At 41.7% G+C, this 22,940-nt stretch overlaps 1 protein-coding gene across 5 annotated transcripts; it reads right to left on the reverse strand.

Annotated features, from left to right (window-relative positions):
* Positions 1-962: 962 nt before the first annotated feature.
* DESI2 (desumoylating isopeptidase 2) lies at positions 963-16,818 on the reverse strand. Of its 5 annotated transcripts, XR_005933866.1 has the most exons (7): positions 16,375-16,818; positions 15,667-15,771; positions 9,292-9,364; positions 7,320-7,413; positions 6,461-6,602; positions 3,173-4,586; positions 963-2,261 (listed from the first exon to the last, which is right to left on the reverse strand). XR_005933866.1 is itself a non-coding variant. In XM_041128522.1 (6 exons), exons 1-6 carry the CDS (start codon positions 16,570-16,572, stop codon positions 4,353-4,355), a joined length of 828 nt encoding a protein of 275 aa, XP_040984456.1. In that variant the 5' UTR covers positions 16,573-16,818; the 3' UTR covers positions 963-4,352. The 5 variants fall into 5 exon arrangements, 4 of the variants coding, with proteins under 4 accessions (XP_040984456.1, XP_040984454.1, XP_029891029.1 ...); XM_041128522.1 differs by having other exon boundaries at positions 963-4,586; positions 15,667-15,753; XM_041128520.1 differs by having other exon boundaries at positions 963-4,586.
* Positions 16,819-22,940: the final 6,122 nt, after the last annotated feature.

A 22,940-nucleotide genomic window follows, 5' to 3' on the forward strand; every position in this document is an offset into this window, starting at 1 on the left:
CAGGACAGCACTCCAATTTTATCAGTGCCCTGAACGTGCGGAGAAGTATCTATCCTGTTAAAACACGTGGGCTCATCTACGTTTGCTTGCAAAGTCCAGCACCAACACCACTGGGTGCTGGCAGAGCCCATCCCCAAGGGCTGCTGCCAGCTCTGTGCCCAAGCTTGGGGATGTTTGGGGAACTCGCTTTGCCGGCTTGCTCGCCGTGCAGCTGCCCCCCAGGCAGCGCGGCTGTGAGGAGCAGCCAGCTCTGCTGCCCAGAGCAACCACAGCTTCGAGCAGAGGTGCCACCACCCCGCAGAACCGTGCAGGGCTGTCGGGCTGCAACCCAACCGCTCACCTGCCCTCTCCGGGAAATAGCCTGGCAGCTTCTTAATTAAACAGCCAGGGGAGTTTCTCCAGTCTGAGTCAGCACCGGGCTGTGCCACCAGCAGCACTGCCGCTGCAGAAGCGGGTATGCCTTAGCACAAGTAGCAGTGGCTTAGGCTGGCATTGCCACTGGTACTTCACCACAGCCTGGGTACTTCTGCTCTGCTCAAAGGAGTGGGCAAGGCGCAGACGTTACAGACCCCATGCACCTTGTGGCTGCTTAGTCTGGTGCAAATCCAGACTACAGATCTGGGCTTTCAAGCAAATTTGTAGAACATGGCCCACAATATCTGCAACATATCCCAAGCGCATCCTAAGTGGTTTATACCCCAATAGCTGTAGTTAGCACACCAAATCTGAAAACATTTTGAATTTTGTCTATTAAAAACTAGTGGCTCTTAATAATGCCTCAGACAAACCAAACTGCAGCTCCAGATGCCCGTGTCAGAATATAGCCTAGAGCTTAACTATAGGAAACCCTTGGATAGTTTTACTATCCTTTGAAAGCATCTTTCAAAACCAAAGATCAGGTTGGGTGGCACTGACAAAACAAGCTGTAGGTACCAGGGGAATAACACACACAGCCAACTGTCTTTTTTTATAAAAGTATTTTTAATAAACTGATGGATTTAAGTTTCAGATGCTAGACAACTTGTTGCCATGTACAGGTAACAAAAGTCAAAATTCTTTGAATTTTATACAAATACTATGTAGTACAGTAAACTTGAATACAAGTTTACAAAAAATGCATCAGTGAATATTCAGCTTGTAACCAACTTCCAACAGTGAAAATTATCATCTATCAATAGTGATCAGAATTGCATTGCAAATTTTAGAAGTAATGCAACTATGTTTTTACCAAGCCACTCTGAAGTTACTGGTGCACACTGACAGTACATTGGATTTTTTGGCTTGCTGAACAGAAAATGGCATTTAAATAAAAAGACTTTGAGTTAAAGAATATAATACGTATCAAAAGTACTATCTTACAGAAAATTAAACAAGAATGAGAAAGTAAACAGAGCAGAACCCTGAAGTAGTGATATTTTTCTACCCGTTTTGATGGAAAAGACTCCACAGGTGTCCAGCTTTCTCACAGCATTTTGGAGTGTTCTAGTCCTAGCACAGTGTAGTCATTAGTAGACTAAAGTAATCCCTGCTTGGCAGTAATGCTGGTGAAAGGTAACTTGCTCTATTGCTAACAAATCGGAGTAACCACTGGCAGGGTGACTTCTTGGAGGCATCCAGCGGAGGCTGAGTTGACAGCACGCGATTGAAGTTACAGCACCGCTTGCTTTGATACAATACCCAACAGCCTTCAGGGTTCAGGTGTCAGTTTCCTCACAGGATTTACAAATGGATGGTTTTGAAACAAACAAAAAAAAATTATGGCGCATAAGACAGTATTTTCACCTGTACAGCTACCAATAAAATGAACATTTTTGTTACAAACTTTCCAGTCTGCTTTATAAAAAATAGTCTTAGTTTTACTTCTAAATAAAAACTGTGCTGTGATCTGTCATGTTTTTGCATTGTACATGCTGTAGTTGTGTGTTAATGAAGGTGTAGAGATTTCTGACCTAACGCTCTGGATGTATCAGAAGCCTAAAAAGCTGATTTTGGTACATAAAAGTTAGGTAGCAATGAAAATTCATTCTATTCATTTTCCCTAAAACCTAGGAAAAGCTACAGTACATTGCTAGATCAGTGGCCTCAACCCTGAGCTGAAATAAAGGACCTGCCTTGGCCAAGAGACTTAGTCACATTACTACCACAGCTGCACAGCAGAGACAAAATAACCTGTCTGCAGCCTGTTGTCTTAGCTGTAAGTAGTGTGAGATTCAGTTCTGTAATGCTTGAGAGTTGACTGGAGACCACCATATTCATTTTCACTACAGGAAAAAAAGAAAGGAGAACTCAAATTCAGAGATTCAAGTGAAAAAAGCACTCAACAGGTAGAGTCAGTATGTCCAGCTTCTGGAGACCAGAGAATGTAGTTAGTAGTAGACTTGTCAGTCTTAAGCGTTTCCCACTTGGTAGAAGAGATTATTAAAACATGTACCAAACTACAGTTAAAAAGACTTCTACTGTTAATCCCGCTCTTTCCAGAAAGAGTCTCACTTGATTTTTTTCCCCCAGAATTGAGTGTGTGTTTCTCTGTACCTACACTGCATCACAGAAGATGAGTGAAAACTTAAAGACTGTCTGACAAAGGATTCAACCCAACTGCCAGCAGAAAAACTTCCACTTGTTTCTAACATGAGTCAGAGCTGGCAACCATAAGAATTCTTACTACGATACAGCCTACTGCACCTTCCTGTGGGTTTCAATGGCACTGACTACCCATGGCTAGAAGCACTCATAACATGAAGCATTCTTGCCTCCTAAGAGGACTTTTTTCTTTTAAACAGCAGAAACCGTAGAGTCAGTATTTCACTTAATGGAAAAACTAAACCCAGCAACAGACTGAAAATAAAGCTTGTAAGAATCATTTATACTTCTAGTAATGCACACTTCTTTGTGAGCTGATCAGTTTACAGATGGTATGGTTTTTGTTAGTTTAAGGCAGCAAGTCTTACAAAATACACAAGCTCACCTCCCTCATGTTTGTGCTACTGTATCCTTATGTGCACAATAGAACCTCACTAATTTACACTAATGACTGGAAGAACCATTAATTCTCTTGGTAAGTGAACAAGAATAAGGCATTCCATTATATATTCTGATCACTAATTATAATTTAGCTCTAATTATAATCTACCAGCAAACATACTTCTGTGTTTTAGAAAATAATATCTCTTACCTTCAGATATAATTATGTGTGCAGATTAGTGGGTTCTGCTGTGTAAACAAGCAGGTGCATAAGCAATTTTCAGGTTTTTCTTCATTACATCTGACAAGAAAGTTAATGCCACAGATAGAGACTGTGGGAAAATAAATTAGGATTTCTCTATAATTTGTGCAGATATGCACAACTGGGCAGTAATTTATAGCTCAAAGAAAAGGACACTAATGTTTACAAACTCAAATGAAGCAAAATCAGCAGCAGAAAAGCAAGGCCATTCCCCAACCATAAATGGCTTGTATTACACTATTCCAAACTATACGAAATGAAAAAAAGAATACAAGCATTAACATTTATATGCAAGTTTGAAATCAAGTAAAGCAAACAGTGAAAAAATTGTTGATGCTTCTAACAGATGATATTCACATCTCTAAATCCTGGCTGAAGTAGACTGTAAATACAGACAGAAGATAGGATGCAAACTACATGGCTGAGTTAAAAAAAAAAAAAAAAAAAAAAAAAAAAAAAAAAAAGGTATCAATGTGCATTGTAATGAGAAAGAAATTTCCCTTCATATGTGCAAAAATCCACAGTTTCATTAATGTAGAGGTCATACTGCTAGTAACAGATCTTAGACAAAACCAGTCTCCCTACATCCTGGAATCTACCTGTTTACATCAGCCACTTTAAGTGCACAGTACCCTGTTCGCATATATAGTATTCAGCAGTTTCTGGCATTTCTCAGAAAGTTAACGTTCACCTGCCTTAAATCTTGAAAACAGAGGGGAGAGTTCATCTAGGGCATCATACCACTGCTTTTGAGTTATAACAACAGTTAAATAAAACTCAATTTCTCTCTTCTTCCATGGTGGCAGGAGTCCTTAGAGGACTTGTAAACAGCAGTACACAATACTGTAAACAAATAATTTAAGTTCTGCTTTATACAAGATGTTAAGTTAACCCAGGTCTACCAAACAGGTGAAAATGAAAAGGGTGGCTTTACACAAAATCCTTCCCTTTCCTCCCAGCAATTCTTTTCACTACATAAATAATCCTGAGCTGAAACAGGGGCTGATGAGAGCCTTTTTTGCATATAAAAACAATGTTCTAGAGTCAGCTCTCATGTTCTGTCAGGAAGTCAATTGCTGGAGAGATTAAACTGAAGTATTTCAAACCATTTGTTACTTTGGAGGAGGACTTATAATTTGGTGTGGCGTCCAGTTCTAGACCCAGATGCTGAGCTTGCCAAAGAAGCTGATGCTGCTGCATCCTCAGCTTCCTCCAGCTCATCGTGTAGCTCCTGGCTAACACTAGACTGGAGGGCTGCAGGAGTTAGCCACTCCTTTGGCAGACAGCTCTGGAGAAACGGTATACAAGAGCTGAAGTAGGCAAGGCGATTCACCCATCGTGGAATCTCTTTTCCACACAGAATCTAGGGGGAGAAGGGAAAAGAAAGGATTAATTTGTCTTCTGGATTCAGCAGTAACAAAACTACAGTACTGTAAATAAAAAGCAAAGACTGCAAGCAGCCTTATGATTTACGTATCACAAATGCAAGTCAAGAAGCACTCAAGTTAGCTGCACTAAGACAACTTTCTCCATCCGTAAAAGCAGCATCCCAAGTCACACAAGGAGACTTGTTTTCCACTGTGAGAGTTTCACACATGGTTCTACTCTTTTTCTAGAAGTCCTAAAAAGCCTAACCACCTCACTCTTTTTGAACAGCTTCTATAAAAGGCACAGAAACGAGTTAAGGTATGCCTTCTATTCACCACTAAGTCCTCAGAAACAGAAATTGCAGGAGAAATATCACTATTACAAAAACGCATCCTGAAATCAAGTGGTCAAAAAGACAGTGTCCATACTACAGTTACGTGTACAGCTGAGGCTATTTACCATGACAGTCTCTGATGACTTCACACAAGACATCACCATCTTACAGCACACAGGCCAAGCACACGCTTCAGTTCACTGGAACAAGAGAAGCTATACAATGCAAAGCTGGTTTCAACTCCTCAAAAATATATAAAGCTGCATTAAATACTTGTTTTTACTGTACATCAGTCATTAAATGGTTTTGTTATCACTATTCAAGAAGCGAGCTGTTTTACTCACTACCTCCATATTCACTTCTGATATTACTTACTCCAGTGCAAATCTGGAGAAAATCACAGCTAACGGGAGCATTAGTCTGCTGTGACTGAGCAGCATTTAACTTGTATTTATATCCCGGTTTTCATAGTCAATTTGAACACTAAATAGGACAAGACATAAAACAGAAACAACATGACCATGTGGTTGAAGAGTATGGCAAAAACCTGGCCATATAGGCCAGATTTCATGCCAACTGCAGCTTTGTCAGTGTCTCACCCTACTTGTACCAGCACTAAACATGAATCATCATCTCAATAAAATTTTCCAGTACCACTGGAAGATCAAACAGTCTACACAAAACACAGGCTATGCAATAAGTGTGCCATTAACTATTTTGAAAAAAAAGAACAATTAAATTTTATGGAAGTTCATCAGGGAAAAAATAGCCATCCCTTTTTTGAAGTGCTTCAATGGAACATTAGAATAAGTTCTCACAAGCACAGATTGCTAACCACCAATAAAATCACAACTGCTATTCCCCTCTTTGTCCTGGGTTACTTGTTCCTGACCCTTCCCTTGTGTTGATACACATGTGAGTGACCAGGCATTCAATCATATTGGCAAACTTATCATGTTAAAATACAGCTGAAGGGAAAAAGCAAAGCTCATTCAACTCCACAGTCAGACACTCTGCATGACCACTCAGGTATCTACATGACCAGGATGCAGGTGCTAGCAGAGCAGTAACTTGACAAAAGCCTCTCAAGCAGAAGATTAACATTGTCTGTGAAACTTCAATGCCTTTGTTATTCTTTAACAGTAGGTCATAACTTCAAAAATTCTTTTCAGTGTGATGACTCTGTGGGGAAATACTGATAAAAATAACACATGGTTCTATCTTCAGTAGTGATCTCGGAAGCATCTGAAATGATTTTGAAATCCTGTTAATACTTAATTTACTAGGTCTCTCAATTAGGAATGCACCCTTGCTCAAACGCAAACTATGTATGACAACAATATTTAGCGTTTTTGGCAGCAAAATCTTATGCTTTGGACATAAGCACAAATAAAACCGGAAAAACGGTGACATTTGCCCAAGGTAACAGAGGTAGGAAGTTGGAAGTTAGGCCAAACATTCCAAAGGACAGGAAGGAGATGATGCTCTGTAGCCACCTGGGAAGGACCTTTCTGTAGACCTTCAAGTTTGTTTACCTCAGATAAAGCTGAAGAAAAGTGATTGCAGTTTTTGTGCATTAGGTGATAAGCATTTCCTTTGAATTCTTTTCCAAGCTCTTCTACTATTTTTTCTATGTCATCTTCCATAAAGTCAGTACTGCCTAGGACCACAGCCTCTCTAGAAGAGAAACAGAGAAAATAGGTGGTGATCAGGCTTCCATGATATAGGTGGATTACTGTTCATACATTGCTCAAAAATCACCCTACTGTGGCAAGATCTTTCTGCCCTCCAAGAATAACATAGATTCTTTCTATTCCATTTTACAGCACCACTTTCATCTTTACCATGAGAGATTATTTCCTTGCCGATTGTCCACCTGTAGCTCACAAGTTCTTTGCAACTTAATTCTGACAAACACTGGATGCAAATTTCCCCTGCTCCCCAAAGGAAACTGTTTCTAAGAGACAGCTGAGAACAGGTAAGGGCTTGTAACACAGGGAACAGTCAAGGCAATCACACTGAGAAAGTGGAAAAGAGACATGAGGAAACCTTGCAGAGCAACATTTTTCAGCTTCTTCTTTGAATAAAAATTTCACTATCTTGAAAAAGTTACCCCGTTGTATATACTGTACGAATAACGAAAGCTACCCACAAGTCAACATAATTTGTACACATTTAAGGAATTTAATGGTATGCTAAAAATAATGTTCTTTGCTGTAGACACTTCACTCTCATCACCTCTGTCCATCTTTCATTTCTAAGTAAACACACTAATTTCTCCAAAAGTCAGAAATCCTGTAGTATCATTCAACACATCTATTCTCAAAAATAAATGCAACAAGTTGTCTTTTAAATATGCCTTCTCAAAAGCAAGAAAATAGGTATCTCCCTTACTTAAATTTAAACGTTTCTCCTAGCTCAGAAGCATTTCCTGGTGAAATTTCAAATATTCCAGAAAAAGGGTATGGATGACCACCATAGGCAAATTCTGAAAGAGAAAGCTCAGATTTAACAAAAACAGCATAAAATGACAGTAAAGAACAGCAGACCTCACTGACTACATCACTTCACAAAGACCTAAAGCCAGAAACCAGACATCTTATTTACATGGGTAACAAATGCAAGGAGCTGGAAATGAATAGTTTTGTTAGTTACTAGTCAGCCTAAGTGAAAACTAACAGGAAATTTCCTGCATCAGTGTACAGGTTTAACTTGAATAACTTTACAGTAAGTATATATTGTTTTCATTGTATAAGTGAGGATTTACAAGTTAAATTGTAAATCCTACCAGTGTTCTTTACACCTGCTTGTCTTTAAAAGTCCACTTACATATTTATAGATTAGGGATTCAAAGTACTGCATCCTCAAAGGTCTGATGGTGCTTCTGTTCAGTGTGCACGACAGCTCTAAGTGTGGCTGCAAGTAGTGGCCCAATAGGTTTTTTTAATTTCTTGATTTGTAAGAGTTCAACTGTCCCAAGTTCTTTACTATAACAAGAAAGCAAACCAGTGCATGCGTCTGAAGCCTGCACGTAGCATCTGCTGGCATAAGCACTTACAGTACGTGAAAATACAATGGCGTGCTTTAGCTTCCTTCTGTGTCTGTAAGATAACACAACATGCCACACCCAGAGTGCAATAAAAAGCTTTTAAGCATGACTTCACGCTTCCTTTCCTCAAAACTCGTAACACATCATCCAAGTCCAGCATTCAGTTTTGTGGATAATCTTTTTTACAACAGGTTAATAAATAAAGTTTGATGTACTTTGAAAAATGCAAGTCATTGTTCTAGCAGGGGTATGACCTGCTATATGAGAAAGCTGTTATAATCTGAACAGGAAGGGAGACACGTATTTGGCACAGCTCAAGAACTGGGTTTCAGGCACAGCACTAGTAAGAGTCAGGTCTTTCTGGTTTGGATTAAGAGAAATCCAAAAATGTTTTAACAATACGCATTGTATTTTGTCAATTTGTTGCTTTGATAACACCTGCAAACCCAGCTACATTGTGACCATTCTAGTAAGCTGAAACATCTATAGTTTAAGATAACTTTGTGCAATGTGGTGTTCTGATCGCATGCCACACTTTTTGCTGCTTCTCCTCACCTCTAAACACATTCCAAAAAGAGAACTGAAGTAGATTTTTCTTCTTTAAATGGACTACTTTGAGCAACACCATCACCTCAGAGTGTCATTACACTGCTAGGCAGGAACACCTCAGACCTGAGTCTGTGCTACAGCATGCTCAGAAACACCTTCTGGCAGCAAAGGGGATTCAAAGTGGCCTGAACAGATCAGGAAGCTGCTTCCCCAAAGTAGAACCTATTTAGCAAAATCAGAATGTATTGCTGTATTTATCACAAGAGTATCATTTGTAAACAGAATGTACGAGACACATTTTGAAGAAACTGTCTCTTTAAAACAAACCAACCTACCAATAAGGAATAGACAATTTTTCCTGAGCATCACACACTTTTAGGAGCCTATCTGCAACAGGCTATTGTTTCTGTAGTTAAAAATTAACTCCTTGCACTAAGTGCTGGCAGAATACAACATGATTCAACTGTGCTTAGATGATGCACACATTTGTTTTAACAACAGGTATTTCAAAACCTAAAATAAAGATTTCTATGTCTAGGTGAATAAATTGCACACTTTTTGATAGTTGCATAGCTTTATACAAGAATGCAAGATAACTACCAGATTATTCATATCCAAGGTTTTTTCCAGAGGCAGAAGAGATGAGAACTTTAAGAGAACACTGATGAACAGGTTTCAGGAGCCAGACTTCCCTCACTACCTGAAAAATGTTTTTTAAATAACAGCATTACTGGAACAAAGAGTAAGTTATGTTTTTCTTGTACGTACCTCGGCCGTACACCTCTATACCTGAATGGAACACTCCAATTCCAAGGGAAGAAGTATATTCATTCATCCAATACTAAAAGAAAATACGAAAACAAAAAAATACTCTATTTAGTTTCCAATACAGATTTGTCTTCTGACAGCAGACTGACATGTATTTGTCCCCCACATCAAAAGCATAAAACCCTACCACAAAGTGAAACTGCACAACCCATTTTACAGGAACAGAACATGCTGTTAAAATTCCCCAACTGTACACAGTGAATTAATTCCATTAGGTTCTACTCCAGTGTTTTAGCACTGTCAATGTCTGTCAACCAAGGAGACCATACCTGGGAGAAATCTACTTTTGATCTGTCAACAAGTTACAGGTTGTAAAGTTTTCCATTAAGTGGAATACATTAATATACACACACCAGCTGTCATTTACAGTAATGACCACACTTTTACTTATGACCAGCTGAGCACAAGACACACTCAGAGGTATGGACTGAAATTACCTAGTATATTTTGTCTTTGAGTACTCAATTAGTGGTCACCATACAAGAGACTAAGCTCTCTCCAGGCTCCTGATGTTTGTCTCCATACCTCAGGTGTAAATCTTTTGCATAGGTCTAACACCTGTTTCCAATATATCACTTCTATTGTAGCCAGCAGATAATAGCTGCATTGCAAAAGGAAAGCAGGAAATTATAATCTAAAAAAAGAAAAAAAAAGAAAAAAAAAGGAAAGAAAAAAGGAAAGGAAAAAACGCCCTTCCCTTAGTGCTTTCTCTTTTCTTTTTCAAAAGCAGCAGCAGCAGCGAGTGCCTATCAGGAGCTAACTATTACCCTCAAGACCTTAAAGATGCACAGAGTTCTAGAAAGGGAAAACCTCAAAATTACTGTCTTTCCTTGGCTACATCATCACCCTCAAAACACCAGTCTCCAACCAGTAAAAATTTTCCAAGTGACACATAATTTAAAAAGGAACCTCAAACAAAGGCTAAAAAAAAAAAAAAAAAAAAAGCTTCAGTTGTGTTCTTAAAACTGAGATTGGCTAGCCAGAAAAACCTCTCAAAAATACAAGGAAAACATTATTTTGTCAGTTACACCAGTAGTGGGATACTTCCTCCCAGGTCATCTGATCCTAAAGGGCACTACTGCAAGCTTCTACAAAGCAGACTTCAAAAAGTCAGCTGGCAGGCAGGATACAAACTGAGGTAATACCCCCAGAAAATTAATATTTGTTTAGCAAACAGGAAGAAAAAGAAGCTGTCTTCTTCACACAACCTGTTGACATAAGTGCTTTCTGATGTGAAGTCACTATTAAAACAGAACAACTGATGATAAAAATGCAGAAGGTTACAGGTGTCACACTTTGTTAAGATGTGCTAGCTGGAGTTAGTGCATAATTTACAGGGCCCTTTCAAACATTATGGCATATTACATGCATTTCTGAAAGCTAGTTTTCTCCCAATAAAAATGATACACTAGACTTTGGACTGAGAAGCTATTCATGAAAATCAAGATAAGTTAAATGGCAAAAAGAGCAAGTCACGTCAAAAGTTAGAGAATTTCAGGTGTAAGATATGGATGTATTTGGCTTTTACAGTCATCCTTATTCCAAGTATCGTCAAATCTAAAATAAATGGTCCCCAAATTAAGTTACCAGCAGTTGCCAAACATCAGCACGTGATTTTTCCAGCCTAAAAGTCACAATTGTGCTAGCAGGCACAGGACACAAATGACTATCTGGATAACAAGATGCTGAGGATTTGATGTTCTGTTCTATAGACAAGCCAGCTGGGGGAAATTTTGTCAACATGAATTAACAGAAGACAGATTTTACTCCTTATATTTATTTAAAGTTAAGGCTCATTGAGATCTGTAGATAAATTTTGCTTAAGACTAAACTTTACCCTTTGATTTAATTTCTGGCTTTGTCAATGCATTGCTATGTTAGCTAGAGGGGTATGGATGACTATATTAATCACCTTAGTCTATTTAAAGGCCTTAGCAGTTCTTTCCTTCCTCCCCCCCCAGAAAAGAGCAGAGACCTAGTTCGTATGACCAAGCTACATCCAGAAATATAGTGTGTTAGATTTACTCTGCATAGAAGGACATAAAACAGGGAGAAAACAAGATGACAGGAAGGAAGGAAAATGATGTTAAGACTACCCAACTAACTTAATGGGTTTGTGAGCATAAAAAAAATGGATGCTGTTCATTGAAGTGAAATCAAAGCTCCCAGGAAAATGGAAGAGCTACTTCAACATAAAACTGTTTCAGTTCTGAAGCCAGTCCTATCCCACACTTTACCAGCTGACCATTTAAAAATAGTTTTAGGTTTATATTTATAGGCAAAACCGTAGGCACATTCAACACACAGTTTTGTCAGCACAGGAAGAAAGTATGTTTGCCTAATGAGAAGGTGTATTCAAACGAACCTAATCTAGAACAGAGCTAGACAGGGTCCCTGGTGCTCTAGTAGTCTTTCCTCTCCCGGACACCCTTTCGGCCAGAAAACTCTGGGTCCGGCCTCTGACTTCCAAGTAACCTACACATCACATAACGCATCAGATCTGCTAATGCCAAGCAAGGTTATCACTGCTCTCTGAAAATGGAACAAAAGTTACACAAGATGTCCCATAAGCAGTAAAAGTAATAAAGCCTAGTTTGTTACTAAGCAGAAAAAGAGAAAAAAATTATTCACAGTACTCCCCTCCCACAACCCCATGAAACCTAATGCAAGGTATAGGGAGAGGACAGAAAAGCAGGTCACCAACCCTCCTCATCGATCTGTACAAAAGCAGACAAATGGGATGGAAAGCTGCTCCAACAAGGTGTTCAGCAGGTCCAGTGCTATTCAAGTATGCACTCCTCCTTACTGGTGCCAGCTAAATACACGGGGCTCACTAGACTACAAAAACTGAGCACTGGTGGCAAATTAAACAAATGTTAGCAGCTTTGGAAGAAGTGCCTAAAGCAAGCTGGCACTTCACTTAATATTTCCAGTAAGAACAGAGTAGGTTAATTGAAGATAAAAGAATTTCAATAAGGCAAAATTACTTTCCCCCTAGGAACAGTAATTATATCTAATTATTACTTAATCTGGATCAGCTCTTGGAAGGTTGGTCACATTTTCTCATTGAACAAAATGCCTTATCTCACCGAAGAAAGAAATGCAGGACAAATGCAACTTAAAAGTATGCTGAATTTGGCTACAGCTGAAAAGATTATAAATTACTTACAAATAAAGACTGTAAATTAAATGACATCTACGTAGCTCGCTGGTTCAGTAACATGCTGTCAGTTCTGGAATCCCAAACTGATCCCAAAAGCTACATCCTTGCTTCCATTACACAAACTAGATTCCCTCCATTTAGTCTTGATATGAATTTTGTCATAGTAGAATGTATAGAAGAAGCACAAATCCATATCCTCAGTATTTTGCATTAAGTCGGTCTTGTAAAACAGGAATTCATATTTAATGCAACTATCAGAGTAGAAATATTAGAGAAGTATTTTTCTATGTGCACAATAAAGTCACGTCACTGAAATGAAAGAAAAACATTAATCCCAGTGCTTCAAAAATATCTTCTTCGTTACTTTCTTCAGAGCTTTCATTTATGTTCATACCTTAGATTGTTATAGCCTTATTTGACAAGGGAAAAAACAGGATGCTACTTTGGGCACAAAATAAAGCTAGACTCCTAAAAATAGCAGTTAGTTAAAATGAAACTATATAGTGCTCCAGTTCTCAAAACACAATGTATCAAAGTCTTCACCCTACCCTTTTAACGATCATAGAAGATTTTCAAAGGCATGAACTGCAGCACATAAACATGCCCTTAGGCTTCTCTCTCTCCTAAAGTTACCAGTACTTGAAAGTCCACTTTCTTGTACAACACACACACCCCTCCTCGCCCTTTGGTTTTATTGAAGATTTTTGCTCTTTCGGGAGTTAAGGACAATGGAAGGGTATATGCTCCAAAACCAACCGACTCAGTCCTGTAAGGAATTTCAACAGTAGCAAGGTGACCTAGTATTCCCCTGCATGCCTAAACAGCCATCTGGGAAATGAAGCTACAGTTAGTACTCAGGTTAAAATACAGCTGTTCATATGACTGTTGCAATTATAGTAGTGTTGATTCTGTCAACCAGGTGACTAACAGTGGCCTCGTGTTCCAAAAGAGAAACAACAAACCCCAGTCCCAAACCTAAACCACAAAAAACCCCAAAGCTACCTCCAAGTGGCACAAAATGTCAGAAGCAAAAAGTAAACCTGCTAGTGCCTCAAAACACAGTTGGCGGGATTTGATGAATAAACAGAACTTCAAAATAGCTATTATGAGACTCTTCCCTTCTCTCCCCCACTTAGTGCCCCCAAACAACGCAGTATCCTTGATTTCCACAGGCTGTCTACATGCAGTAATGTAACTGCTATGCAACATGAAAGTGAGGCTTTAGTTTAAGCTCCTGCTTCAAACAAGTTTAAAATGGCCTGAGACATTATTTAGCGAAAGAGTTCAAGACACTGTCAGTGTACCTCCTGCCTTTCAGACACTGTTAGAACCTCAGTTTTTCTTTGCAGTTTAAAATAAGTCTGTTTCTCTAATGGTCAAGTAATGTAGACATCGTTATAAAACAAACACAGCTGAAGTAGGATATAGAAATATTCTGCTTAGTGGTCTCAGCTTACACTATGTATAATTTCTGGTGATGTACAGCTTCAACAAATACCACAACTGCAGACCAATGCACAAAAAGCCACCCCTACATGTGATCAAACATCTGCAAATAAATGTGCTTGCTTGCTTCATCTGAAGATTAAGTTCTTTCCACAGATGGTGGCTTTAGAGACTATGCTACTTCTTGACGTAGGCAGAGCTCCACTAATGACAACAGGACAACTATCAGTCCCCAACAAGTCCTAAGGAAAAGTATGACATTAGTTTTTATGAGCACAACCTTCCTGTTGCTTTTTTTTCCCCTCCCCTCCTGTCAACTGTCAGCCTTCCTAGGATGGCTGGAATAAAACTGATCGCAGCAATTCAACTCTGGAGGAAAAAGAAAAGAGGATATGGGTTGCAGCAAAGAAATCTAAAGAGTAAGAGATGGAAGGAGAACCATGTGAATCAAAGAGTAGACTATCACAAGAGAAAAAGAAAAGGCTTCCTAAGTCACACCCCACCAATGCTATCGTCACAGTGAGAATGGAGTTTCTCACAGAGGCCATGGCATTACTTTCCAAGCAGGCACTTACACAGGAGACAGTCCGTTCTGCTAAGTTTTCACAGCCTGCCTGTGAACTGGGCCCAGGTGACACTTTGCACAGCTAAGCAAGTCTTCGTGAGAACGCTGGGTCTTCCATCTTAGTGAGTCAGAAGCGTGTCAAGCCTTGACTTCAAAGATACTACCTTACGTAAGAGTCCTGAAACTGAAGTCCTACTTCTTCCTCTGTACAAATATTTATAGTTAATAAATGTAAAACCTTCTCTTTTCATGCTAAAAGAGCTTCTCCAATGTATATTTTTGAACCGTACTCCAAAGAAGTCATACATATGCATGTGACAGAGTATCCTTCCCTCCTTAAGTCTAGTAAAAATAACGCACACTGACTTTTTGTCATATCAGCATCATGTATGAGCTCAACCAGGTGAGCAAAGACCCCATTTTTTTTTCCCCTCTCAGAAAAATTAGTGACTAGGCTGCTCCTGTCTGCAGTCTCCCCTCCTTCTCTACAATGATGGAAAAACAAAGTAGAAGTAACAGGTTATATTCACTGGAGACAGAACTTGGACACAGAAGGGGGGGGGGGAATAAAATCCTTTGACAGGGACATTGATTTCTATGGTAAGTATTAGGGTGAAAGAAAATAATGACAAGAATCAGACTAGTTCATATAATCACATATATAATTTTAATTTCAAGCCAGATAGCTCCCTATTGATTGCTATTAAATATTCTAGCATTTGAGCCTGAGTATTCCCAAGCAAACAAGCTGCATTCTCTCTCTGCCAGCAGTCATTGACTCTACACTACACACCTTCAGCCTTTTAAAACACCAAAAGTTCACTTTAAAATGGTGGTGGTGGTATGAAAGCCTATCCAAATAAGCTAAGTAACACAAACACAGTTACCTGAAGCTAGCTGTCAATCTTACCGTCCCTCTATCAGTACACTCAAAACGTGGTCAGAGAACTAGTGCTACTTGTTCCGATTTCCAGCGATTGAAATGCATTAGCGGATAGGATAATATTTTCTTAACATTACTTATCCGCACCTCCTGTTCTATGCAGGTACTTACACCTCATTTGTTACCATGGCATTTGAGCGGCTTCCAGCTGAACATAAGACAATACAACAGTTGCTGTAGGTGTCACAGAAAGATTACCCAGAAGGGAGGGAAGGTGAGCTCATAGGACTGCAAACCAAGCGGGAGCAATTCCTTTATTCCTACCAAGTTGCAGCCGTACCAAAACTGTTCAAAAATTCCGGGCTAGAAAAAAAAAACTCTTATCCCTACAGAGGCAGTGGTTATCCCCAGCTGCCATCCTGCTGGAAAATCGGCCACGCTCATGGCTTTCAGGAGCAGGAAAGGCAGCCCCCCCCCGAGCGCGGGGGGCAGTAACCGAGGAAGAAGAACATTCATTCACGTTTGGCTGCTCGTTCGCGGCAGGGGAAGAGTTTCCCCCGAGAGAGGGAGCGGATCCACCCGTCGCTGACAGACCCGGTCCGGCACCGCACCAAACTTCTGCTGCAGGTCACAGACGATCTGCAGGCACAGACAGACCTCCCACCCAAATTACCGCCCCCCCCCCCCCCGCCGCCGCGGGTTCGTTATTTCTCCTGCTCCCCGGCCCCCCCGGGCGGCAGCCCACGGAGCCACCTCGCGCGGGGACAGGCAGCGGAAGGGCACCAAAAGTTTCCCCGCTGCCCCCGTCCCCCCCCGCGGGCCCCCGCGCCCCTCCCGTGAGGGGGGGGGGGGGCCGGGACCCCGCCCGCGCCCGCCGCCACAGAGCGCGGGGCCGCGCCGCCTCCCACGGCCCCGGGCCGGGCCTGTCCGCCGCGGCGGGCCCCTGGCGCCGGGCCGGGCGCTCACCATGTCGTAGACGTTGAGGATCACCAGCTGGTTCGCCATCGCCGGCGGCCCGCGGGCGCCCCCCGCCCGCTCGGTCGCTCCCGCTGCGGCGGCGGCGGCGCTGCTCAGGCCGGCGGCGGGCCGGTGGGGACCCCCGGGGGCCGCTTCCTCCTCGTCCTGCCTGTTGCTGCGGGGCGGGGGGGGGGCGGCGGGCACCATGGAGCCGCCGCCGCTGAGGGACGGGGCCTCGCCCCCGGGAGACGCGCTCGGCCGGCGGCCGGCGGCGGGGGCGGGGGGGAGCGGGCGCGGGCCCCACCCCGGTAGCGATGGCGGTGCCGGTGGCGGCGGCGGCGGGAGGGGAGAGGCGGGAAGGGAGGGGGAAGGCGAGGCGCGGGCGGGGGAGAGGCGCGGGCAGCGGATCGCGCCCTAGCCTGGCGCTGGCGCCGGCGCCGCCGCCGGGCCCGCGGGACGGGCTGGCAGCCCCGCCAATGGGCGCAAAATGGAGCCGCTGGGGCCCGCCCCCATCCTCCGCGAGGCGCGGGCCGGCGCGGACTACGGCGGCCAGCGCGGACTACGGCTCCCGGCGCGCAGCGCGGCTCCCGGCCTGCCCGGCGCCGCTCCGCCCGCCGGCTGCGCGGGGCCCCGGGGCGGCGGCGGGGGACGCACTTCTCCACGGGCCGGGGCGAGGGCGAGGCGGCCGTGGCCGTGCGCTGGGACGAGCCTTTTCCCGTCTCCGTCCCGGGGAGGCGTCTGGGGTCGGTGAGCTGGCCGGAGGGTGCCGGCGGGGGCTGCCGGGCCCGCCGCTGAGGCCCCTCGGGTCGGGCGGGCCCTAGGCCCGGGCCGGAGCAGGCGCCGCCGCGCTTTCCCGGCTGCAGGGCTCCGGCAGGCCGCCCCGTTGTCTGCCGAGCGTGACACACGCGTGCGTTACGGCTCTTCGTTTCCAGTGGCAGGGCAGTGTGTGCCGGGGCCGTGCGGGCAGCGCCCCGCGGCACCGCCATTTTATGCGTCTCTTCCACGGGAACAGGGTGGGAATTGGAGCAGGCGTTACCAGAGCGTTTGAAGCTTTGGGGCCTGCAGATCACCCACGTGCGGGTGCTGGTGAACGCGTGGCCACTTCTAAGGCTGCAAACACTTTAGATGTGTGGTGGTGTAACCTTGGCGTATAACCTCGCAAGGTAACCTCATGTATAACCTTCTAAAGTAACCTTATGTATAACCTTGCCAAGCAATAGCAAAACAAAATTCCAGCTGCTAAAACCGTCAACAAGAGAAAAGATGCACTCTTTCTCCCAGCAGCTAACCTGAGGTGCAGATTCAATTTTACACAGACAACTGCTGCCCTTTTGCAGCAGGTTAAAAAAAGGTGCAGTTCACAACAGGCTGTGGATGGGCCCTTGAGACGAAGGTGCTGTGGGAAGGAGGACGTACCGCCCCAGGGGTATTCTGGCTTCCACTATAATTTCTGGCTGTCGATGTTTAGGTGTTAGATGTTTAGCCCCTCTTTCTCAGCTAAAACTCCTCTTGGCTGCTGAGCTCCGCACCCTGCGCTCCCATTTTGCGCGTGGAACAGCTCCGTCCCTCCAGTACTGCAGCACAACTGATGCAGATGGTTAAAGAAGCATCAGTTTATTTCCTGCTTTGGGGAGGGATCTTCGGTTAGAGGAAACTAGTATTGTTGCAAAAACTTAACCAGAGGTTTGGCTACTGGTTGTCAGAATATGAAATTCAAACGCCTCAGAGACTGGTGTGTGAACCTGTGGCTCATCTTAGCTGTACGAGGACTGTTGGCAGTAATGCCTTACTTTGCCAGTGAAACAGTAAACCTGTGGACGGGATGTCCGTAACTCCTTTGGGTCACTTTCTTCGTCTGCACCTTTGGCTGGCAGCTAGGAAACAAGCTGGTAGTTAATAAATGAAAAAGTTTTGTGGGAAAAAAGTTGCTTCTGTGTCAGGGAATACTGAGGAAAATATGATTGTATCTTAAAAACTGGAGGGGTCAAAAACCTTATCTGAAAAGGCAGGGACTCCGTTTCCAACCAACAGTATGCATTATCTAGAAGAGAGAAATACAGGGTGCTGGGATGACTAGTGAATCACTTAGTCCTCATTCTCTCCGGTTCGTTGCCTGTCTGCAAGATGCACTGTGAAGGAAAAGGAGAGGAAAACATACCTTCTAGCCTGTGTTGACAGGAGAGAGAAATAAAATTCATATTATATGAATAAAGCTGAAGAATAAAGCCCCAAAGTGTCATTTATTTGACTTAAAAATGGAATTTTGGCTTTTAAATGTTAGACTTACTGCATAGAGTACTAACAGTACTACAGCTCTGACTTCCTCTGTGACGCAGTTTATCTTTTCGTGCAGTTATCTGCAAAACACAGGAAAATCCTTCTTTTGAGCAAAAATACACTGATTGGCTAAGTGCCAGAAGCAATGTTAAGCATGCATGAATACTGCAGAAAGTTACGCCTTACATGGTATGTTTTATAGCAGTTTATATTTATCTGAGTGGTTTGGAGAGTGAGAAAGTATGGTATGGGGATACTCCAAGATACTAAGATCAGTTTGGCAATTTGGTAAAGGGGCAGAGATGAGTAGTGGTCACTGTTACCACAAAAGAAGTGTAGTGTGTGAACCCAGGGACTTCTGCCTTGTAAAACTGAAAGCCAAGCTGCTTGAGCCCTTAAAAGGAACACTGAAAATCGCCTCAGAGAAGAGCACAAACCAAAATCATTGTCTACCAATCTGTACTATGTTTACTTTATGCCATGATATTTTCCTATCCTTGTATGGGAGAAATGCACTTAAAGCACAGTCTGGTTTCTTGTCTTTATGGAAAATGCCATTGTCTATTTAGTTTTCAAAGGTGTAGAGATAGTCAAGATTAGAGGAGCACCAGTTTTCAGCCATAAAAGAGAACTGAGAGAAGACTAAGGCACCTTAGATTCACAGAGAGATGTAGAGCACCCTGCACAGATGTGCAAATGCTCCAGAAGGAACTGCAGGGTTCTCACCTATGCTTCAGCCCATGGGACCATCCTCTCCTAAGGGAAGACCGACCTAATGTTCAGTAGGAACAGACTGTTTTCACTGGAGGTGAAATTTCAAAGTTGATTTCTGATTTTTTCTGATTTCTGTCTTGGTACAAACTGTACTGAAGTAGAAGGGATGTGAATCACGCAAAATGAATCCGTAACGAATGATTAAAAATGCTCATGTATTCTTCGTGCCAGATTTCAACAGCTTTTATAATCTTTATGAAAATTTTCATAAACTGTGAATATCGAACAAAGTGATTATGAGAAGTTCAACCATTTATTTACCTATGGAGCTTTATTTTAGGACAAACAGAACTATTGCCATTAACAGTATAAGCTTTACAAGCTATTTTAACTTGCCAATAAGAAAATTCTAACTAGAAGTGCAAAAATGTCTTCAGCTGGAATGAAAAAATAGATTCAAATAAGACACTTAACTATTATAACAAGTATTGTAACCTTCACATTTATATATTGAAGGAGAGAATAAGCTTGAGAGGATATATAATCCAAATACATACTTTAAAGATAGAATTAACATTTGTTAAACAAGAAGTAAAACATGTAGTATTAAAAAAATATCTTCAGGAACATATAATACTCCCTCTGTGGACTGTGGTGCTCATTATGGGAACTGAATTGGCTGCAGCCCCTTGGATAGAGTGGAAATTTTGCATACATGTTTCTATCAGATTTGTCACTGAAAAGATAGGCTAATAGCTTAGGTAGGTCAGCGAAAGCCGTAAGAAGGTGAGGCTGACCCCAGCATGAGGCTCAAAACTGTAGCTTAACTTAGTTTGGCTTGAAGGGTGTCTGTTAAAGGCTATTAGCCACCACTGACCTTTACTCACAGATCGGTTAAAGTTGTATTCAGTGCCATGTCCTTTATATTTGAAACTAAATACATTAAGTGGTATTACAGAGATACAAAAAGTGCTTATAAAAACATTAATAAACAATATTTCAGCTGTCTAAAATGACACCATATGTTGACCAGTTGTTTATGGGTTGTCGTTAGTATGACCGATAGTAAGATACCGGTCGTTTAAGTCTTGCTCTAGTTCTCTTGAAAGCTGAGTAATGTTTGTATGTTAGTAGTAGTGTATTTGTAGCTGATGATAAGGGTGACTGAAAAGATGAAGAGCCTGATGACTGAATAGAGCATAATTCTAGGTCTATCTGACCTGAAATGCAGATGAAATAGGATTACTTTTTCGATTCCTGCCTTAATTAGTCAAGGATATCTCAGATTTCATACTAGCGGTACATTCACTAAGTACAGTATCTCATGACAATATTTATTTGGTTAATTATTAGGGATTTCTTTTAATCTGTATCGTCATAACGATTCAGGATCCAATAGGAATACCTAAATTATTTGCTTTTTCAGCCAACAGCAATTGACTTTTTCAGTCAATGGCAATTCCTTTGATTAGGGAACAAGAATAAAGCCTTTTCCTAATAAGAGGTGAATGTACTGGGGTCCTTAGAAGTTCATTTGGTTTAAAAAGCTTTCCAACTCCAGGTATGTTTTGTACAGAACACAGAAAATAAAATACCACAGAAGTTGGAATGAGAAGCAGGTAGTATCCACTGGTTTACCATGCTGAGGCCTGCAAGTTGGGATGAGTAGTATCTCTGAATGCTTTTTACCTAGTCAAATAAGTTGTAAGCCTGGCTAAAGCAATTCTCTGAAGTTTCTGGATATGTTGGAGAAGTGCTAATGGGGGAATGTTAAAATTTTTTTTATTCCCATCCATGCAAATCCTGTATTTTTACCAGAAGGCTGCAGAAACATGATTTCTGCAAGACTAATATTAATGGCTACAAATTAGTCTAAGCAGTTGCAAGGGATGTGTCTAGCTTTGTGGATCTTGTAAGAACACTTGGATTGCAGCAAGCGAGGTTTGACAGGCTGGCAAACTCCCTGTTCGCTTTCAAATAGAGATTCTGGAGAAACTGCATCATTAAAAATGTGTGGATAAATTCTTCTGCCTTTATCTGTGAATCTTCTGCACAGAACAAGAACATGGTATCTTGTCTTTATGCTTTTTTAATATCAAGTTTATTTCACACATATTAAATAATAGAATAAGACTATAAGAATAATTTAATATATTAAATAACAATAATATTTAGAAATGTCTACTAGCTGTTACCTTTCAATTACACCATATGTACGGACTGCAAAGAATGCTTTTAAATAGCAAAACCAGAAACACATAAAAAAGCCCTGTTCGGTTATTTTCACAGCTGAGAGCAAAACCAGAGAATCTTATGAAACTGTCCAGTGCCCAGAATCACCCATTCTTACATATTTAATGAAAAAATTAAGTTCTTGATAAGCAGATTAGAATTATTATATTATTCACATTATTCAAAAACTTCTAAAGTTATAAGTAACACTCAAAATGCAGTACATCATAGTCAATTTTCAATATATTTGCAGTTACAATTATTTTTTCTGCACTGAAGTCAAACTTTTGGGAGCATCCAGGCATGTAAATACACGTTTTTATGTGTCCTTTGCCTTGGAAAAAGCACTTTCTACAAGAGTCATGCCAGCAGTTCAGCAGGGCTTGTGGAGGTGTAAACAGGAGGTAGCATGTTTCTGCAAAGATCAGGATACAAGGGAACATTTATGGCTTTGAGAGAGGTTAGAAAAAGCTTGAAAACTGTTCTCTTTACTGTAGGCTTAGTATAAGCAGAGAACATTGCAGAAACTGCAGTGCGCAGTCCTGACTCTTTTCCATCTGACCTCTGTGCTGGTGGTTCAAGGAAACAGATGTGAAAGGAGGGGAGAAGAAAAAACAGAACTCTCTCCTGTGCCAGGACCTTTTTTCAGGTTGTGAAACCTTACACTAGTTGGTTTCAAGTGTAAGGTTGCCTAATAGAAGTAAGCCACCAGGAAATGTGAACATACCAGTTTATTTTCTTGACTTCTTATTGGAATTTATCTATGTTCCCAAAATATATGACAATATATGCTGGCTGGGCATGAGAAGATGAAAAATCCTTGACTTAGTCTAAACATTACTTGGCAACAACTGAAAACATCAGTGTTATCAACATTCTTCTCATACTGAACACAAAACACAGCACTATACCAGCTACTAGGAAGAAAATTAACTCCATCCCAGCTGAAACCAGGACAACTTAATACATGGATGAAATGCACAAAGGAAAATCAAGTCAGAATCAAACTAAAATTACGTATACAGAGAGACCAAAGATGCAATAGGGTAAAAGAGAAACATACAAAGGAAAATCGAGTTAGAATTGATTTCTCATGATTTGTACAGAGATCAGGAATGTGAAAAGGTAGGGGAGACCCTCCCGTTGAGTCACGAGGTTCAGAGGAGACCCCTTTGCTTTCTAAACTCCTGTCAGAGTCTGGGTGCGGCTGAATCGACTCCTAGTCTCAGGCTTGGTCAACGGTTTATATCTAAAGAAATTACGGGTATAATAGCGGCCTGAGATTCACTGACAGTCGAATAAAGTTCACAATAGTAATTTAAGTATAGACTGGAAAAGCAATAACTTGTAAT

This window comes from Aquila chrysaetos, chromosome 13, assembly GCF_900496995.4.
Source record: "Aquila chrysaetos chrysaetos chromosome 13, bAquChr1.4, whole genome shotgun sequence".
Lineage (NCBI taxonomy): Eukaryota > Metazoa > Chordata > Aves > Accipitriformes > Accipitridae > Aquila > Aquila chrysaetos.